The following is a 21,599-nucleotide window of genomic DNA, read 5'->3' as shown; positions in this document are numbered from 1 at the left end:
TACGCAGCTGCTCTCCCTCTTTGTGTTGTGTGTGCAACAGTGATAGCTGTACACTTATCTTTAGAGCTTTTGTCTTTCAGAAATGGGTAAAAATATAACTGATATAACTGTCTTTTTCTTTTCTTTTTTACAAAACTAAATGAAAAATTTATTAGAAGCATGTTTAACTACAATGGGCAATTATTATATCCAGTATTATAACCAGATTTTAAAACTTTTTGTAAGCTCTAGTGAAACAACTATGAAAGCAAATTCTATGCTTTCTTATATTGTTGCTAATAGGCAATATGCAACATGGATCGAAGTTGATTGTTGGAAGCAGGAAAGAAAATGGCAGGTGTAAGGATCTGAATGACTTCGACAAGGCCAAAAAACATTTAGAACATCTCAAAAACAGCAGGTCTTTTGAAGTGTTCCTGGATTGCAGTGATTGGTATATACAAAAAAAATGGTCCAAGGAAGGACAACAAACCAGATGGCAGGGTCGTGGACACCTAAGGATCAGTGATGCACATGCCAAGTGAAGGCTAGCTTGTCTGGTCAAATTCCATGAAAACCCCTAAATGACTGAATATTTCATGCTGGCAATGACAAAGATTCCAGGACACACAGCTCGCTGTGTTTTGGGTTGCTTAGCCACAGACAAGTAAAAGTGTCCATGCTGGCTCCTGTCAACCGCAGAAAGTGGCCACAATAATGTAAAGATCAGAACTGGACCATGGAGCATGAAGAACAAGGCCTGGTTTTATAGACGGGTCTGGTGTGCATGTATGTGTTACCAACCTGGGGAGGCAATGGCACCCAGTTGCACTATGTGGAGAAGGCAAGCCAATGGAGGCAGTATGATGATAGAGACAATGTTCTGCTTGTACATGGATCCTGACAGTCAAGTGGATGGTACTTTAACCGAAATCTAAATATTGTTACATACGAAGTATACCCCTTCATAATAATGGCATTCCTTAATGGCAGTGCAATCTTTTAGCAGGATAATGTTCCCAGCCACATGGCAAAATCTGTTTAAAAACAGTGACATAGTGTTCAAGATGCTGACTCCCCAGATTTTAATTAAGGTGAGCATCTGTGGGATGTGCTAGACAAACAAGTCTGATCCATGGAAGCCCCACCTCTCAACATACATGACTAAAAGAATCTCCTGCAAACATCTTGATGTCAGATACCATAGCAGTGTACATGTTTATTATGCTTAGTAATAAATAGTGTATGTGGAAAGATATAGATATTTATAGATATTTGTATGTGGAAATTTATTTGCAGACATGCCCTTTGTGCATATATAACCTACAAGCAGGAAATGAGCTTAATCTTACGCTTCCCTCCCTTTAGGACTATACGCTGTATATAAAACAGACACCTAGAAACAATTTATTTACATCTAAATATATGAATTTTGCTATTAGACCCCTAGGGGTTCCTGGCAGCATTGCAGGGGCATATGTTAAAATGCAGTTTAAAAAAGCATTTTTCAACACTATCTGTGGGCATCTTTATAATAATTATTTATACTTACATACATTTATTCTCTTTATTCACTCAAGGTGGATCGTTAAACCTGTACAAATTATGTTTTCCATACACAAAGCAAATTTGCCTATAAACTGCCAGTTATTAAAAATGAATCTGCATTTGTTGTCCCTGGATGGATTATTCTTTCATTTATTTACTATGAATTATTCATTTTGGAGAGTGTCTCTGGAACAATGAATAAATCATTCAAATTATAAAATATAATGTATGTTCAGGCAAAAAAATATCTCAATTACAAACTAAACACAGGAATTATTATGAATATTAATGAAATACATACTTAGAGTATGTAGTAGAAACATTTACTATGTTAATAATGCAATAAACCTTCCTATGCGCATGAATGGATCAATGTCCTGAGAAACTTTGTATAAGCTCATGCCAATGGAGTGATCTGATCATGTCTCAAAGCACTGTGATAGTGACATTGCTATGAATTGCAAACGATGTAGTTAATTAAAAAAAACTTTATTTTGGGATAACCCACAAGCCAAACACTGTTCAAATGTAAACATTTTTATTACTACTGATAATTTATCATAAAATTAACACAATTAACATAATGAATTAGTTTTACACAATTATCATAATTTATATTTGTATATGATCCACAGGCTTTAACACATGCATATCATTATATCCTAATGTATTATTAGTATGAGTTAGTGCAGGTATTAATTTCATGTACAACAGTCTCTAAAATTGTTTTGCCATTTTTCTGGTTTGAGCTGACACAAACAGTACAGTAACTCAAGTAATTAAATTTATAACTATGGTGACCAGGAATACATCTGAGTGTGTACATGTCTAACTGTGAGAAGGATGGGATGCAATAGTAGAAGACTATATCAGGTCCCACTCCAAAAGGATCTGAGGCTGAGGTGGGAGGGGACTCGCTGAAACAGAACAGCTAAAAATTCAGGGAAAAAAATGATTGTTGCTGTTTTCTGTTTGCTGTAGTGGGATTTGCACAAAATGTATTTTATTTTAGCTTTTTCCACAAATAAAGCCTCTGTAAATATACTTTTCATACTGAACATAGCACACATTTTCCAGTAGTAGACTGCCCTAGCTTTTAATGTATTAATGCTGTTTTTAAGTAAAAAATTTTAATTGTTAAAATATTGCTGCAAGCAAATTAAAACACTTTAGGGTGAGGTGTTCTGGGAAAATAATTAGAACTATGTGATAACAGTAACTCTGCTTCATCACACCAGACAATTTTGGAAAACTTTCCTATAAAGAACCACAATTACTTAACTAATGTTTGCCAAGTGACCATGTTTTATAAACACATAACAAGGAAAGCATATTTTTGCTTTAATTTTTATTAAAAAGTAAAAAAAAAATCAAAGATGAATAGTGTGAGAGTTGACTGTAGAGATAAATGACATAGTTAGTGACCAACAGCTCTCACATGGTGGCACTATACAACAGAATCATATACATGTTTACTCAATGCATTTACTTTTACACAGTCAGGTCCTTAAATATTTAAATGTACAGAATGTTATAACACGTCTGAAAAAATAATAAATAAAATCCTAGGCTGTTGTACGTCCCTCTGTAAAATTGTAGCTGTCTACAGTACAGCTACGACAGTACATAAGGGGTAAAATTGCAATTCAAATAATCTAAACGTGCAGACTGCCATCTTTAATTTGAGAGTATTTAATTTGGAGAACTTTCCACGTCTTTGCCTTAAAAAAGTTAAAAATTTCTTTTAATAATAATATTAAATATATTTTGCTGTTGTCAGCATTTACATTATTAAGTCACATCAAATACAAAACAAGCAGTCCAATTGGCAGCCATACAGTACATGACCACACCATAATACTAATATGCTTTGACTCAGTTTCTTTTCTTCTACAATCTCTTCCAATCCCAATATTCTGCGATACTTTGATCTTTGTTTCATTTGCTCTGAATGTCAACAAAACGAAAGAGATGGTTCTTGACTTCAGGAGAGCACAGAGCGACCATTCTCCACTGATCATCGATGGATCCTCTGTGGAAATCGTCAAGAGCACCAAATTCCTTGGTGTTCATTTGGCGGATAACCTCAACTGGCCACTCAACACCAGCTCCATCACCAAAAAAGCCCAGCAGCATCTCTACTTCCTGAGAAAGCTGAGGAAAGCCCATCTCCCTCCTCCATCCTGCATCACTGCCTGGTTTGGGAACTGCACCGTCTCAGATCGCAAGACCCTACAGAGGATAGTGAGAGGACAGCTGAGAAGATCATCAGAGTCTCTCTCCCCTCTATTATGGACATTTACACCAAACACTGCATCTGCAAAGCCAACAGCATTGTGACCACACACCCTCACACACACTCCTCACCCTCTGAAGCGGTTTCAAAGCATTCGGGCCGTCACATCCAGACTGTGTAACAGATTCTTCCCTCAAGCCATCAGGTTTCTCAACACAGAACTGAACTGAAACTCACTCACACAACTATGTGACTGATCTGTACAACCTGGACTCAACACACACTCGTACTCACTTTACACATCCATGTCTTCAGTACCACTCACATTACATCACTTCACTACCATAAACTGTTTACATGCCGTTTTTGGATTGCTGCTATTGCTCTTTTGCACAACATTTTGTTTACATTTTTCGTTACTTACAATGTTCACTTTACGTCTTTTACACACCGCAGTGTGCAATATACAAAAGGTTTACTGGAGGCGCTATTTTGTATTTTGTGTATTTGTCTTACACTGTTTTGTGTTGTCTTTTGCACTGTTTGCACCAGGTTGCACACTAGTCCTTAGCCCTGTGTTTTCTGTGATTGTTGTTGTATGTGGCACTAGGGTTCAGGAGGAAGGTTTCATTTCACTGTGTAATGCATCATCTATATATGGTTGCAATGACAATAAAAGCTTCTTGACTTGACTTGATGTGTGCATATGATGGTTTCCATCGGTCTCTAAAGTTTCTCTCATGGTATAAACTGTGCACCCAATTTTCCGATTACTTTTGAATCCTTAAAAATGGTGAACCAAAAAAAAATGCTGCAATTTCTATAGTGTTCACCTAATTTGAGTAGAAATATTGAATACAAAATATGTTCTTATATACATGTATGCATGCATACATACACTGTAACTGAAGTTTTAATTTGGAGAAAAACAAAAATCACAAATCAGAAGCAACATACCAGATCTCTGCTTTCCACAAATCCTTCCAGGACTGGCCATCTTGCAGTCTGTTTTATAGAGGAAAAAAATAAAGTCTATGTACTATAACATTATTGTTTTATGATTATTTATTATACATGCACGCTTAGACACTAATCTCTCCTACTCGACTAATAAAGTTATACATATTCGCCTGCAGAAAAAAAAAATCGTATAAGCTAACCGGCTTCCTTCCTTCTCTTGTCGGGGAAAAAAAGATTGATATATATTATACCGTATATTATTTTACAAACCGTATAAATCAGCCATGATTCATTATTAAATCAAATCCATCGAGAGCCTTCTAGCATTCGCTTGCTAGCAATATAGCCTGTGTATGCTAGCGAAGACTAACTTCCTATACCGTCTTCGCATTGGCTTTCTCGCTTAGCCATTAAAACACCCATTAAAGTATATCTAATAAAAAAAATGCTTGTTAATACAATCATTTTTTTATGATAAAATATTACCTCCATGAGCACAGAGACCTGAAACGCGGATACCATTTTCGGCTGCTAAAGTCGTCGCTAGCAGTAGAGCCGCTTTTCAGAATACAGTACAGTTGAGCGCAAAAGTTTGTACCCCCTCCATTTAAAATGAACTTTTTATATGGTTCACATGCGTCATTTTCTTATTACAAATAGCGAAGATGGGTACAGTTTGTTTTATAGTGTCTATAAATATTGAATATTATATTATAATTTAAAAAATGTTGAATTTTTTTCCTTGGCTGTGTGTTATATTGTCAAATAATGCAGCCTATGTCCTATACTACATAGAAGATGGAGAAATCGGCTATTTTATAATTCCCTGTAATATAAAACTAAATGTACTGAAAAACGTATTCTATAATTAAATTAAAGCCAACAGACAAGTTGAGAAACATTCACACCCTTAATAAAGCAGTCACTCTATGTTATTCTGTTATAGAAAAATCATGTCCTGTATAATAATCGTTAGGTCATTTCCAACACACACCAAAGTGTTTTATTCCCCTTATATCACAGCAATGTATACCACTATTTTAAATAATATATAATAATATAAAATAATATTTTAAATCTTAAAGATGTTTTATTTTTATCTCTTTATTCTTATATTTAATGTTGTGGAGCAACTGTCACCAGAGAAACATATTAAAACTATGGCATAAATATAAACCTGTGATATGCAGCTGCTCTACTTTTAGAGCTGCTAATATAGAAAATTAATCATGTTTGGACCAATCAGAATCCAGAATTTACCAGCAGTATGATATAAATTTCCATATTATTTTTAAGCTTTTTATTTATTTATTTACTTTAGTATTTTTTCTAATTTGATTATCAAAAAAAATTAAGTGGTGCCTTTTGAGTGGAATATTTAAGCAGCAATATGTCTGCTATGAATGTAGTCTGAGGGACAGTCCTTGAATGGAGAGCATGCTGAGAAACTAAATATAAGCACATGACTAACATTATTATGGTAAATGATTGGGAATTTTTATCCTGACACTGAGAAGTAGGTCATAACATATTTATGACACTCCATGGTCATTTGAATTATATAAGAGTTGAATGAGAAAAATTCAGCTTAATTAAAACACAGGGTATTATATCTAAATATTGATTAAATCTTTACCACATCCACCTCATTCGTTGTAATTCAAGGTAATTTTTTTAAATGTGAAATTATATTCATTGCGACATGTTATATACATACTGTAATTCAAATCTAACAATACAAATAAATCATAACATGATTTTACTTAACAAAGGAAAACGTAATAATTTGATGAGATTTGTTTATTTTTGATTAAGATGTTTCTTTTATGTATGGGGGGCTCCATTGTCAGCACAGAGATAATGCTCTAATCTGAAGTTTTGGGATAAAGAAAAGGTTCAGGGCAGAAGAGTTTACATTAGAGTAAACTCAGAGTTTCCTATTAACAAGCTTATTTTTTCTTTCTTATTCACTTCAGGAGAGTGAAAAAAATAGAGTATGGTGAATGAAATGATTATAGCTGCTAGAACTAAATCCAACTTTTAAATATTTTATTTTTAATTAATAAAAATAATATGCCTTGCTCCATGATAATGAATATTTGATTATATAAAATGTAACAAATTGGGTTTTTTTTTTTCATGTAAATGAAACTGAGTACAACTATTACTTTTCAATTATACTCAATTAAAGTACAAAATCCCTTAGTTTTTCAGCTCCCAATTTCTCTTACACAATAAGAGTATTAATAGTCTTAGCTGTGTTTAAGGTAGTTTAATGACAAAACAAAGTATCCAGCATGTGTCTGTGGAAGCTTGTCAGTGTGCTGTAAATAGAAACAAGGACACACTGCTCTGGCATGTGGCAGTTAGATCACACGAGCACATCCATCTATCTTGTTTTGGAGTATGACTGCAAGCATGCCGTCACTGCACTCTGGCACACGAATGACACATAGTGACTGAAGCTGGAATACTACTGGAACTTTCTACCCCGGGGTATAAAAGTGGCAGGCTGAGTGCACAGAACCAGAAGCAGCGAGACAGCTGAGACAAGCAAACGGGAAAGAAAGAACCAGCACAGCAGCGCTGATCACTGATCCAAAATGCTTTGCCCACGCACATTTCAGCCTCCCTTCAGCCCATTTGTGGACTTCCACTGGCCAGTGCGCAGTCTTTGGCCTGAGACAAGACCTCTTTTCTACCAGATTGAACAAGAAATGCTGAGGCACATGCAGGAGATGCAACACAGCTTGGAGTTCATGGAGCGACTCCACAGGAGGATCTTCGATGAGATCGACCATACTTCACCTTCAGCTGTGTTCCAACCCATCTCATTCCAGCTGGGCAAAGAAAACAACCGCTTCGCAGTGACCCTGGACACGAAAGATTTTGCCCCTGAGGAGCTTTTCGTCAAACAAGTGGGCAAGAAGCTGCGTGTGAGCGGAAAGTCAGAGAAGAAGCAGGATGATGGGAAAGGATCATACTCATACAGATGCCAAGAATTCCGCCAGGAGTTTAACCTTCCTGATGGCGTGAACCCTGAGGCAGTAACCTGCTCTTTAAATAATGGCCAGCTACAGATCCAAGCACCTAAGGAGACCTCTGCTGGGGCAAATGAGAGAGTGGTGCCTATTACATATACTCCTGCTGTGAACAGCCCTCCAGTTCAGAGTGCAGAGCCACAGAGCCAGGGTGAGCCGGCCCAGGAAGAGTCCGCTAAGAATGCAGATCAGTCTCATTAATGTACTACACTGATTAATGACCATATACTTTCGATCTAATTTATTACAAATTGTATAGGTGTTTTTAATACTGTGTTCAACTTCTTGCAACAGTACAAATATGATCACATAATGTTAACTTATTTGGTTTTGTTAGATTTGGACTGTGGGGATGCACCTCATTGTTTAAACATTTCACTGGAATAACTGGCTTATTCGTGTTGGAAAATATTAAAGTTTTTCTTTTCCATCAAAAATATATTTTACTGTACTTTCAAGATTTGTTTTGCCTGCAACTTTATAACCTGCCTTAAAGAGACAACAAACTCACAAAACCAATAATATAAAAAAATTATTAATCACACTGCTCTATACACTGCATTTCACACTATATACACTATACACTATACATTTCAAAAGGTAATTTTATATACTATAGGTGAGCTTTTGTTGTAGTGGGTTTTTAAGAGGTTCCATCAAAGGAACAATTAATCAACATTAGTTTGGCGTGAAATTTTTTTGTTAATAATAATTTAGAAAGTGTGACGATTAAAGTGAATAATAGAAATGCCAAATATAGGCAATAGACTAAAACCTTTTAAAATATTTTAACACTATGATTTTCATTTACTATAATAAAAATTATGAGTTACATCAAGAATGGACCAATATTATAAAGCAGAATTAGCATATAGTTTATCTAATAAACACCACGAATTCTCAGAAGCTACTAGCAGTAAACACAAAATAAACAGCAATTGCATGTTGGCTTACATATATACATAAATTCCTGAATGTTTCATTTCGACTGGTTAATAGTTCTACAAAAAACCGTACAAACCCCCACCCATGAGCTCAATCCAAAATCTTTTAGAAGATTGCTAGAATTTTCCAGTAAACCAAATAGTCTGTGGTAAGTTTCTAGACACTTCTGCACATATGGCAAATAATTTAGCTAATTTTAAGCATCTAACCCAAACCCTGCTTAACAGTGTTTAGATATAAATTCCCAAACATAATGGAAATTATAAATCCCGTTATAATGTTTGTCATGTGCTTAAATTTAGCACAAGTTGCTCAGCATGCCAACAGCTGTCCCATGTCAAATACCAGACATTTTATTTCAAGCATTTAAAAATGTGCTGTAAATTATTGAGTATTCTGAGTGGAAAAAAACTTGATGATATTATGCTTATATATTTCTGTCTGTTTATAATGGACAGCTTTTTATTAATTAATCAACAAATCAATCAGTCAGTCCATTTACAGAAAATTGCACATTTGCATAGCAATAGGCTAATAAAAATTGCATTGGTGGATTATACTCAATGTTATGGTTTGCTTTTTGTTTTATCTTTTAATATCTACATAATTGCGACAAATCATTTCTTCATGATATCAGACATTATCCACTGTCTGCTGTTCAAAGACTCTATGAATCTTGACATCAGGTTTAAATCTAACTCTAAAATCCTACACAGATTTTAATAATTCATTCAATTAGAATGTAATGTTTTGATCACATCACTGAGAAGAGAATGAATGCCTGTGCACTGATTTAATGTGACAAGGACATGGCAGAAAAATCTATACATTCATGTCAGCGAAAGATGCACTTGTTTATATATCAAGGGCTTGAAGAAGATTAGAGGACAAAGCTGATGAGTGTTTGCTAACATCTTAAAAAGTAACAGTGAAGTGACCATATGGGTTTAAATCCAATTTTAGTACCTGGATCCAGTTTTTACTTTTGTCTTAAATGATCACGCTTTCACACCAACATTTACGTGGTATACAGTGGCCACATAGTTATCTAATCAGCCAATCATGTGACACCTTAACATGCAAAAAAAAGATCATGCAGACACAAGTAAAAACTTCAGGTAATGTTTACATCAAATAACAAAATGAAACATTAATTCGATTTGAACCATGATGACAGATCAGCTGGTATGAGTACTTTAGAAACTGCAGATCTCCTGGGATTTTCCCACAGCAGGCTCTACACACTGTTTGAGTGTATATCCTGATAGTAAAATTAAAATGTATAAAATTGCAAATCTATTCAAATAAAAGACAACTGTAAACAACTTAATATATTGTGATTTTAATATCAAAATATGTTAGTTATGATGCATAAATCTTTGAAACATTTGAAAATATATAAAAAACATATACACAGTGATGCATGTACAACAACAACATAGTTCTAATTCTCTTAACATAATATAACTAGCGTAATATGATTGGTTTCTATTAATATTAGTGGCTATGTTTGACACATTTTGTATCAGGGGTCCCTCACACACTGTTCAACCACAACAAGTATCACATGAAATAAATATGTATGCAATTAATTATGATTGAACACAACAACTATTTTTGTAATGCACGTGGTTTTATATGCGAGTTCGTTGTTCTGACTCCGCACGCTGGAGTTTGTTCTGCTGATCGGTTTATCACCACTGCAGTTCGGACACCGACAAGGAGCTTGGGAAATCCCAACATGGTTCATTGAACATCGGGAGGTAAAACTAATACATTAACCCCATCTCATCTCTCTCTACGCTCTCACATCTGCGGCACAGACTCTTCTTTCCTGTGATTCCAAATCACTGTTGTCGCCCTTGTAGCACATTATTTATAACCTTAAATTTCACTCCCTACAACTTAATAGAATTCAGTTAGAAATATGATTTATTATTAGCATAGACATATAGCCTTACCCGGTCATGCAAGTGCAATGTGCACAAATTAAATTAGATTCGATTAGATTCAACTTTATTGTCATTGCACAAGTTACGGTACAAGGCAATGAAATGCAGTTAGAATCAAACCAGAAGTGCATTTGTAGCAGTGTTACATATTTACATATGCACAGGTTGGTATATATATGACACATAAATAATGACAGATGAATGAACAATATGAAATTAGCAATATGAATAAAAATAAACAGTACACGGAGGTGATTATGTACAATGAAGAAGATATTTTATACGTTGTTAATGAATATTATATACATGTGCAAAATGATATTTTATATAGAGCATGTGCAACATATGTGGTTATTATAGTGCAATGTTGAGTATTACAGTGTGCATAAGGTGTATTATAAGCAGTGCAACCTGCAGTAAGGTGACGCAGTCGATAGAATTCAGTTCTGTGTGTGTGTGTGTGAGTGTCTAAGATGGGGGCATAGTGAAGAATGAAGGGTATGTGGTGATACTGGGGTGCAGAGTTAATCATGGAAACAGCTGTAAGAAAAAAGCCTGAACCTGCTAGTCTTGCAAACAGTCTATGGGCAGGGTAACAGAAGTCCTTTGTGATAATGTGAGCTTTCCTGAGACTGCGTTTCCAGTAAATATCAACAGCTTTTGGGAGTAAAGTTCCCACAATGCATTTGGCAGTTCTCACTACCTGTTGGAGCGCTTTCCGGTCTGACACAGAGCAGTTTCCATACCAGACTGTAATACAGATGGCCAGGATGCTCTCAATGGAGCAACGGTAGAAGTTCACCAGGATGTCTGAAGAAAGATTTTTCTGAAGGAAGAAGTTCTTTTGTAGCTGTTTTGTCCAGGAGAGGTCCTCGGAGATGTTGTTTCCTAGGAATTTAAAGCTGGTGACATGGTCTAACACTGTTCCACTGATATGGATGGGTGTGTGCCTCCTTTTTCCTTCCTGAAGTTTACGATGAGCTCCTTGGTCCTCTTGGTGTTGCAGCAGGTTGTTGTCAGTGCAACATGCAGCCAGGTGGTTCACCTGCTCCCTGTAGGCTGACTCAACATTGTGTTTGATGAGTCTGATCAAATTGGATTATGTTGGAACCATTTACAGGATTGCAGTCGTGGGTGAAGAGGGAGTAGAGAAAGGGACCTATCACACAGCCATGTGGTACTCCATTGCTTAGGATGAGGGTGGAAGAGCAGAGGTGAGAGAGGACAGAGTGCAGCGCTGTGGAAACTGCATCCTCTGTGCTCCTGTTCACTGGAGGCAAATTGGTGTGGGTCCAGGGTGGCAGGAACACAGGTTTTGAGGTGTGCCAGGATCATCTGCTCAAATCACTTGGTAATGATTGGGGTGAGCGTTACTGGATGATAATCATTAAGACACGTTGCGGTGGAGTGTTTTGGCACTGGCACGATGGAGGTGATCTTAAAGCAGGTGGGCACAACCTTTTCTCTGCTAGGAAAAGGTTGAATAAATCCGTTAGGACCCTCACCAGCTCATCAGCACATGCTCTGAGTACACGTCCATTGATTCTGTCAGGCATAACCTCCCCGCTATCTTAGCAATAAACCACAGAAGGTTTTTAACGCGTGTGACGCTCCAGCCTTCTCCAAACACGATATAAACATCATCCACATTGTATAATTGAATGTTTTAAACTTTTCCTCTAAGGAAGTAATTGCAGGCATCCAGACTATGAAAAATTACAATACACATCTGGATATGGTACTTCAGGTAAACTTTTAATGTTCTGAGTAAAACGCTGTCGCCTCAATGTATGATTTAAGGGATTCAGTACTTTTACGATATTCCTTTTTTTTTTTTTAGCGTTTATTTATTTTGTAACTGTTTTTTTTTAAGCTAAACTTAACAAGAGTGTGTTAATCATTTTGTTTTGAAAGATCTGTGCTTTAAAAATGGCGCCACCGGAAATGCTTTAAAAACAATAACGCGCAGTATCATCAGTTTGTTATTGTTTACTTCCTTGAAATGGTGTATTGAATTGTAATAAACTTCCGGGGGCGGGGCTAAAAACTTGCTCATAAATTTCCCACCAGTCAGTGGGCGTTTCCTACCCAGTCTGCCTAATTGACGGATAAGCGCATGCTCTGTTTTCCGGCGATGGATTCAGTGTTCTGACTTCCTAAAACCGTCTAAAGTTTTTGAAAGACATTTTTTGACGAGCCCTGGATGACTTTAGGCCACACTTTGTAAGAATCCCGAGCTGTAGTAATGAAGGAGCTGATTGAGGAGATGGGAGATAGCGGATATGGGTGTGCCGTTGCTAACCGCTTCGGCCGCCTGCTGGATGATGAGGCCGACCCTTTCGATCTGCTGTACCAGGCCCAAGTGAAAAACGAGAAACGCAAGAAGAAAGACGACCTGAAAAAAGTAGACACGTCGACAAAAGCCAACAAGAAGGAGTCTCAAAGAGAGAGAAAGGCACTCGTTCGTGTCGCAGAGAACACCGCAAGCAAGCCTGAAGCAGGTGAGTTTAAACCGTGCTGCTCGGTGTCATTGGCGCATGTGCGATAGAAGGAAAAAAAGAGCGTGAGGTTGATTTTTTGTATCTTTGAGCAGGACCAAAGCGACCTGTCCGGCCTCCACCTGAGCAGCGAGGAGAGAAACACGTGGCCTTTAATGAAGCCAAGTTCAATGAGGGTGAAGTTTCTCTGGGATACTCCATTGAGAGGTAAGCGTTTGGACTTTGCGAGCTGTAGGATATTCTACAGTATACATGCAGTGTGTTTTAGGAATCTGATTAATCTGATTGTATAAGCGATTGTCCCATTAAACTCTCATTTTCGGAAGAAAGTGCTTTTGGCCTGGCATCTGATTTACAAACATAAGTTCAGTCCTCATCGCATTTGGATCCAAGATGTAATTTACAAAAATGTGTCTGGTTTTCTTAGATTGGTTCAACAATTTATGCAGAAAATACCTGGCAGCCCATGGGAATTTCTATTGTAATGTATGTAGTTACTAGTTGAGCCGTAATGCTCTTTAAAACCTGTTACATATTTGGTTTGCATACACATTTGGTCTACGTATGTATGTGTGTCTGTGTGTGTGTGGATAGATAGATAGATGGCTAGATAGATATAAATTATTACAAATATATCTAATTTCATTACAGAAGATTTGTCATACACAGTTGACGAACTGACTACCTCCAACAACTCCAGAGAGTATGTTGCTGTGTCATCTATATTTTGGCACTTTTATAATATCTAACTGTAACTTCTTTGTCAGGCCCCTGCCATTATGTATTGTTTTGGCTTGAATTATATAGTTAGCATTTTGATTTTGTTTGAGAGAGAGAGAAATAACTTAAAAAAAAAAACAAACAAACAAAAAAAAAAACAAAGCTGAGGTGTTCAATGGAGACTGGCAAAAAAATTTGGGATTTTGTCTTTGGGAAGTTTGTAGTGAACTAGGGATTGTCACGTGATGGCAAGTTCACACAGTAAAGAGTGTGCTTATAGTGCAAAAAAGAAATCTGGATAATGATGGCCTTTAAGCATTGTGACGTTATTAAAATGTAATATTCCATCAAAACAGCCTTAAATTCCCTGTTCAAAGGTAAGTTCTAAACATGAATTGATGGATCATTACAATGGGTGAATTAAAAAACAGTTATGATAAAATATTTTTAACATGTTTAACATTTTAAATAGTTTTAATGACCTTTGTATGTAGCAGCTGCAATAATTTTTGTTAAATGTTTGGTTCAGTTGATCTTTTTCAGTTGGATGTTTGTTCATAAATGTATATCTAGTGGATATTAAGATTAAATATGATGCACAGTAGACTCTTAGCATGCTATACTAAATTGATATGCTTTTTGTAGGCCTGGAGAACTTTTTGATAGAGCAACACGGGGAAGAGGAAGTGGAAGGGGACGTGGGGTCCGTGGTGTTGGATATTCCAGATCTGCTGATGGTTTTGATCCCAGGGGGAAACGGGAGTTTGAGCGGCACAGTGGCAGTGACCGAGCGTAAGAATACAGTGCAGTTTCTAACAGTGCATGGTTTTTTTTTTTTTTTTTCTGACCACATTAGTTAAAATTGACATTTAATATTGACATTTAACCAGTAGCGTTCGTCCTGAGGAGAAGAGGGGTGGCAGTGGACCTCGCAACTGGGGGTCCATGAGAGATCATGTAAGGTAATGCATGTCCAATTTAACAGTACATAGACCTTTTGAAAATGTATGGTATTAATAGTATTTTAGCTGAATGTGTAAAATACTTGTGTGTCAAGTGTGTAAAGCTGTTATTCGTGATTGAGGATTTTCAATTGAAAATGTTTTACATCGTAACACATTTGTTTGGTTAATGTAAAAGTTGCATATAAACAAAAGGAACATGCATGTGGGTCTCAAACAATAAAAGACTGTTTCAAGACTGGATAGGCATCGCATATATACCCATAAATAGCAGATTGCACTTTTTTTTTTTGGTTTTGTTTTTAAAATAACATTGTGCAGTAATCCCTGTAATTTTGGGTTTATCATACAGGGCTCGTTTTTCTTTTCTCTATTTAATAGTGCAATGGCTGAGGGAGCACCGAATGAGGAGACTGTTGAAGGCGAAGAAGTACCAGATGCAGCAGAGACTGATTTGGAAAATGGGTCAGATTAACGTTTTTTTTTTCCTTCAGTCAAATCAGTTTAGGCTGAAAACTGCATTAATGTTCCTAAGAGCTTTATGCAGTTTATTTTTTTTAACCAATATGTTTGGTGTTTAAAGTTTACCCCAACATGCTTTTGGAGTAATATTTTATACAAATGTCCTTTTTGAATTGGTTTTCAGAAGATGAGGGACTGTTGCTTTGAGCAAATTATCAAGGCATCAAATCTAAGTGGTGGCACAGTCTATAGGCAAAAGTCTTTCCATGGAGAAACAATGATTGGTGCTCATAGTCTGAGAATGTTTTTAAGTTTCCTTAAATTACATTTTTGGCAATGAAATACTATAACTTTAGATACAGATTATGCTGTTGAGTCTAAAAGGACAAAGAGTTAGTGTGTCTCTGGCTGACATGCTGAATTGCCTGAGCTGTACAATTGCATGCATTTATAATTTAATTATTGTTTTGCAGTTTTCAGCTCTTTGTGAGCTTTGCCTTTTCTGGAGTTTGTTTTTTACTAAATATAAATCAGCTGTGCTTTGAACATGCTTGGTCATTTATATTTATCATCAAACTAAGTCAGTATTACTGGAACCTTCATGAATCTGTCTGGAAATTGTAGTTCTGTTTGGCTTATAAAAACAGTGCAAACTTCATTATTGAGAAGTGAGACTCAGTATATGATTGTGTGTTCCAGCTAGCAGTTTTTTAATATTTTATGCCTAAATTTTTACTCTATAGTGTAATATTGAAACGTGAAACATTATGGTCTGCCATGCTTCTGTTAGTGTGGAGCTAATATAGGCATACAGTGATATACCACAAATGCTTTAGCTGAAAGACTATGATTACTTGTGAAAAATTAGCAATTTATTGGTGATCCTATTTATATCATTTTAAATATTTGGATACCTGCAAAGCTGTGGTCTAATGAGTTTTATCCCCCCCTTCCAGGCCTGTTGAGACTGAAGAAGTGCTTGAAGTTGCTATTGAGATGTCTTTGGATGAATGGAAGGCCATTCAGGAGCAAAGCCGACCAAAGGCAGAGTTTAACATCCGTAAGGCAGAAACCAAATTGCCCCCCAAAGCTGTGGTGATCCACAAGTCTAAGCGCCTTAAGGTAATCACAGCATTACCGATGATATTGCAGATGTGGTGTTTGTTTACACATGTTCACTTTTCTTGGGCATCTGTGTTGTGCCTTAGGAACTTGGCCTTGGTCTCAATGAAGATGACTTGGTCTGTCGGCGTCCCGCTAATGATATCACTTGTCAAGTGGATATCAACTTTGGCAGTCTTGGGAGGCCTGCCCGAGGGGGCCGAGGTGGGCGTGGGGGACGAGGTCGGGGGGCTCCTGCCACCCAGAGGTCACCTCAGAAAGATAATGAAGTGGTAAGTGTTCATGACTAAAATGTTGTCTGTCTGTCTGTGTACTTTTTTAGCTTTTCTGCATGTTCACTTTACTGTTGTGTGTGTGTGTGTGTGTGTGTGAATGTTTTCAGTGATTATTCTTGAAAGTTCTGCTTTGTGCAATCTGGTCAGCATCTCTCTTGCTCTCTTACAGATACTATTTAAATGACAATGATTGGCAGGTTACGTTTACTGTAGAGCAATACTGTTCATTCAGGTGGATTTTTCATGTGATGTGAGATTTATACCACTTAAGATCAAGTGCTGTCTGATATTGATATCTGAGAATTTTATATGCATACATGACTATTGAATAGATGCTCCTGACCAGTATCCGTCTGTCAAACTCGAAACTCTGAGTAAGAAAGAAACCAACGTTCGGGAATGTTTAATCAAAGCTTTTTCGTTATCCAACCAACATTAGGCTTTTATATTCAAGAGGGTTTTGTGGTGTCGGTGTTCCATAAGAGCCTCATAACTCTACTAGTAATGCTGCCACAACCATATATTTTAACCTTCTAAAGGTATTGTTATTGCTAGTTGTTAGAAATTGCTTAGTGCCATTAGGATATTTGGGCAATGTTAATGTCTGTCTGAAAACAAAATTTACATTTATGGCATTTAGTGAACGCCCCTTATCCAGAGTGACTTACAAATGAGAAGGGGGAGTTAAGATGTTTAAGGTCCTTGCTCAAGGGCCCAGCATTGGCAGCTTGTCAGTGGTGGGCTTTGAACTTGACATTCCGAACTTGGGCCAATGGCTTAACTACTGAGCTACCACCTCCTCATAGTATCTTTTCCTTGTTTATTTTGCAGTCTTGCACAAACTTTAATAGCCTCTGTTGTCTGACTTCACAGCAGAGCAAACACAAATACATCTGATTCCCTTGTCTGTGCTGCTCAACAGATAAAGCCGTAAATGTCTTCGCTTGCAAACATGAGTTGGAATTGAGACGTGTTTATCAAAGAGACTTGACTAAGCAAGAATCTTTTTAGTATCTCAGCTGCTGTTCACTGCATTGTATTTTCAATTGTAGCTTACATAATTTTTGGGCCTGGTTCAAATGAAGAACTTCTTAAAAGTTGTATTTACTGTTCATACTTCATTTGCAAACACTTCTAATATTGTTAAAATTAAAGCGTTCTAACAATGCCAAATCTGGCTGAGTGATCATGCCAATAGCTACTTTTGACAATTTTCATTATTTTCCTTCCTCTTGCTACAAGATGTAATGTGGTCCTAAGGTGCATATTTGGCCATTTTCATGCTTTTAAAGACCAGTGGCAGTTATTCTCAGATGTTGAGAAATGGAAGGCTATGTTGATGTTATTCAAACTGAAAAACAGGAAAGCACTGTCTTGTTGCACCTTTTAGAGCTGCCGCTGAAAGATTTTAACCAATTTTGGAGCATCACTTCAAAGTGGCAAAAAATAGCTATTTGCCTTGATGTTTATTTTGAATATGTGGCCGTAAACTCTAAAGAGACACATTTACACATTTTTACTGCCAGTGTTTGTCAGTCTGTACATTTTCTTGTGAAGGCCTCAATAATGGCTCTCAGCTTCTCGGCACCTGTCGCTCTGATTGATGGAGAACATGTCAATACACAGTCACTCTATTAAATCGAGTCTCACTGCTGAATTGCAGTAAAATTTAGATTTCAGTTACGCATTATTTATATGAGGACACCTCGCTCATGTAATATGTATACCAGAACTGCTGAACAGCCATGTTTCATCACAACATGCACCTTTTACACATCTTTTGGAACCAACGGTCCTGGTTTAAGGAATATAACTTATGTATTTAAGATTTTCACAATTTTTCATTCATGCCTTTTTATGGTGCTATAGGCTTGCTAAGCCTATAGCACCATAAAATATGGTAATTTAAACATATTGTACAGGGAAATAAATTCTGCTAATTAGGTGATCCGCTGTGGCGACCCCTAATGGGAGAAGCCAGAAGAAGGTGGTGAAAAAGACCCACCCCAGGGAGGGACACTATGCATTTCTGAGGTGATTGGATGAAAATTATCATCGATCATAGAAAATTTTTAAAAGTTTGTGGTCACCTGACCATAACATTACCTTTTCTAACAATCCATGTCACATTTAGTCCTAAATTGCTGTTATAATAACAAACAATAAACTCTTTCTGGAGCTTTTAAGCATTATGTACCATACTATGCACAGACCAAATAATCCCATTGTCTTCTATAAAAAATTCTGGACTATTGCACCTAAACCTTTTTAAGTTGCATTTACTAAATTCAGCACAGTTGCCTGCTTTGGAACGCTTTCAAGATCATACTTATGCTGTCAACTGTGGTCATGGCCTCCCTCTCACTGTCAGTATACCTATAACAAATTCTTATTTTATCTATCAATCACTGGCACACAGTCCATCTCTCAGTCTACCTGTAGCATACTCAATATTTCTTTCAGTCTAACCACAATCCTCATTTCCCTTCTTCTGTCTAACACTCAATTCTTAATCTATCTACTTGTGTTACTTTCCCACTCCATTTGACTTTCTACTTGTTTTACTCTGGTCATCTGTCTTTCAACTAGTAACTCATTTTCTGCTTTTTTTAATTTTCCATCACATTAAACAAAGGTGAAGTTATATAGTCTTTTTTTTTTTTTTTTTTGCTACTTGTTGCTTTGACACTGACCTTTCATTCCTCAGGCTCCTAACCCTGATGACCCAGAGGATTTCCCTGCACTGGCATGAGGTAGCCACTGCACTTGCAATCAGATTGGTACCAAACCATCTGATGGCCCCTTTCAACAGCACTTGAGTTTGTTTGTACCAAAAAAAAAAAAAAATTAAACTCACATTTACAAGTATCAGTGGCTTGTGCATTTGTGCATTCCTTTTGCAGACTGCATTACTTCTCCACAGATCTTTACATTATGTAAAGTAGCTTTCACATATTTGGGGAAAAATTAAAGCAAGCAAAATGAAAGCTGACTCATTGTTTTTATTTTTCAAAACTTATAGTGATGGGTATTTTTTTCTTTTTAATTCACCACATACAGTTTAGATATTTGATATTTGCTTCCACAAAGTCAGGAGGTTTCTGCTGCACCCAACATTCCACTCCTAGATATTGATTTACAGTCATGGAAATTCATTCAGAAAATGCTGTAATTGAGCCAGTCTGAAAATGTGGTATTCATTGGTGAGTAACTAATCGAGATTTTGTAATTCTAAGGTTTAGATCTTGATATTTGGTACATACTTGATGTTCGGTTAGAAATGTTAAAAATTTGATTGGCTGAGCTGCATAAAATCTGCATTTTTAACACCACAGACACAGTATTGTGTGAATGTACTGGATTTTAAACACAAGCTAAACCTGTGCTAGTTTTCCCCTAATAGTATTGCCTTTTTTCATGATCTAGCATATGCTTAAAGAATAGACTTCGCTGCTTACTTTGTAAATATTAATAATTTCCACATTTTGTTGGTTTGTTTTATCTATACTTTGCATCAAACCTAACAATGGCCTTAGAAATCACTCGCCTATGGCTTATTGCTTTATTCACAGGCATGCAAATAAATATGCACTTTGCACAGCCACAAATGTAGACAGAATTATAAGGGTTTTTTTGTTTATTCCCACAGTGTTGGTCTATGAACTTTTAGCTTTGGTTAACAATTCCCTGCATTACCCACAATGCTTTTGTGACTACTTGCTGGCAATAGTTAAGTTGAATTTGGCTCATTTCATCTCTGCTTAATGAAAGCAATGCAACAGCAATTCAGTGTGTGCACTCTTCCAATTACTTTAACTTTCCTTCTAACACTGGCATCACATTTGCCAACTCTCAGATCACAAACTAGCTGAGGAGAGTCTGTGCTGTAACTCATTTAGTGTGGGATTTTCCAGATTCAGAATCCAGCATTTGCTGTCATGTGTTTTTGCTGGATCCATCATTAATGACATTCAATGCATGGGTAATGCTAAGAAAAACATTTTATCCATTAAGGTTGGATCATTTAAAATCATATGCATTGATTGCTGTTTTTACAGGAATAAAAATTGTTGCCATAGCTAACGTTATTAAACATATTTGTCAACTGAGTTTTAGTTTGCAGAACTAAATAACTGCTGGGGGTAAAAATGAGATGCATCTGATCTGACCATATGTTTTAATGTCTTAGTATGAATGTAAAGTTTTGGTGTAAATGGGTCAAAATGTACTCTTCAGTCTGACACAGTACAGACAAGTAACTAAAAAGAAACAAATGAGCAAAACATGACAGAAATTAGAATGAATTCTTCTATGTATACCATTGCAAACAAACAGCTTTTAACAATTAAAACTATCAAATGGTTCCTATGGTCTGTTTTGTGGACAACTGGCTTAATGTCCGATTGATCGTAATTGTGTCCAGTAGATACCATGTGATCTATAAGTTGCCAAAAATCTTCTCTTGGTCCAGATTTAACATGCCACCAAGAAAAAGCAAAACATTCCAGTAGTAACCCACAGGGACAATTAGTTCCCTTTTAAAGCACTACAATTTTCATTATAACCATTGAGTCCAAATTCTTTGCAGATGCCTATTTATTTTTCTCCTTGTTTGTGTGTTGATGCCTACTTTGGTTTAGTTTCTCAGTAACTCCTCTTGATCTTTTCAAGGGGACTGGAAATTATTTTAAAAGCCAAGATAAACTTTATCAGAAGTGACTATAGGAGCATGCTGCCACTAGATGGAGCTCTTATACCGATTTGAATGTTGTGCAAACCTTCACTGGGGTCATTAAATGTGCCTGTTCATGGCACATCATTGTCAGATGGTGAGGCAGTGTAAATAAGGGTGTGTTCTGTTGCATACATATGAATCGTGATTGATTTTGAGGTTACAAC

General features: G+C 36.5%; 2 protein-coding genes across 4 annotated transcripts; both read left to right on the top strand.

Annotated features, from left to right (window-relative positions):
- The first annotated feature begins 7,174 nt into the window (after positions 1-7,174).
- Positions 7,175-8,203, top strand: LOC124398068 (heat shock protein, alpha-crystallin-related, b11). The gene has a single exon (XM_046868081.1). The coding sequence runs from the start codon at positions 7,327-7,329 to the stop codon at positions 7,963-7,965; it is 639 nt and encodes a 212-aa protein (XP_046724037.1). The 5' UTR covers positions 7,175-7,326; the 3' UTR covers positions 7,966-8,203.
- A 4,542-nt stretch (positions 8,204-12,745) lies between these two features.
- zgc:103482 (uncharacterized protein LOC450001 homolog) lies at positions 12,746-19,687 on the top strand. 3 transcript variants are annotated; one of them, XM_046867198.1, is made up of 8 exons: positions 12,746-13,162; positions 13,255-13,366; positions 14,525-14,671; positions 14,773-14,841; positions 15,223-15,306; positions 16,260-16,425; positions 16,512-16,697; positions 19,408-19,687. In XM_046867198.1, the coding sequence occupies exons 1-8, from the start codon at positions 12,907-12,909 to the stop codon at positions 19,450-19,452; spliced, it is 1,065 nt and encodes a 354-aa protein (XP_046723154.1). In that variant the 5' UTR covers positions 12,746-12,906; the 3' UTR covers positions 19,453-19,687. The 3 variants fall into 3 exon arrangements, with proteins under 3 accessions (XP_046723154.1, XP_046723153.1, XP_046723156.1); XM_046867197.1 differs by having other exon boundaries at positions 14,770-14,841; XM_046867200.1 differs by lacking the exon at positions 14,773-14,841.
- The last annotated feature ends 1,912 nt before the right edge of the window (positions 19,688-21,599 follow it).

Source organism: Silurus meridionalis, chromosome 15, assembly GCF_014805685.1.
Source record: "Silurus meridionalis isolate SWU-2019-XX chromosome 15, ASM1480568v1, whole genome shotgun sequence".
Classification (NCBI taxonomy): domain Eukaryota; kingdom Metazoa; phylum Chordata; class Actinopteri; order Siluriformes; family Siluridae; genus Silurus; species Silurus meridionalis.
The sequence above is the reverse complement of the archived record's forward strand: the minus strand, read 5'-3'. Positions and strand labels throughout refer to the sequence as shown.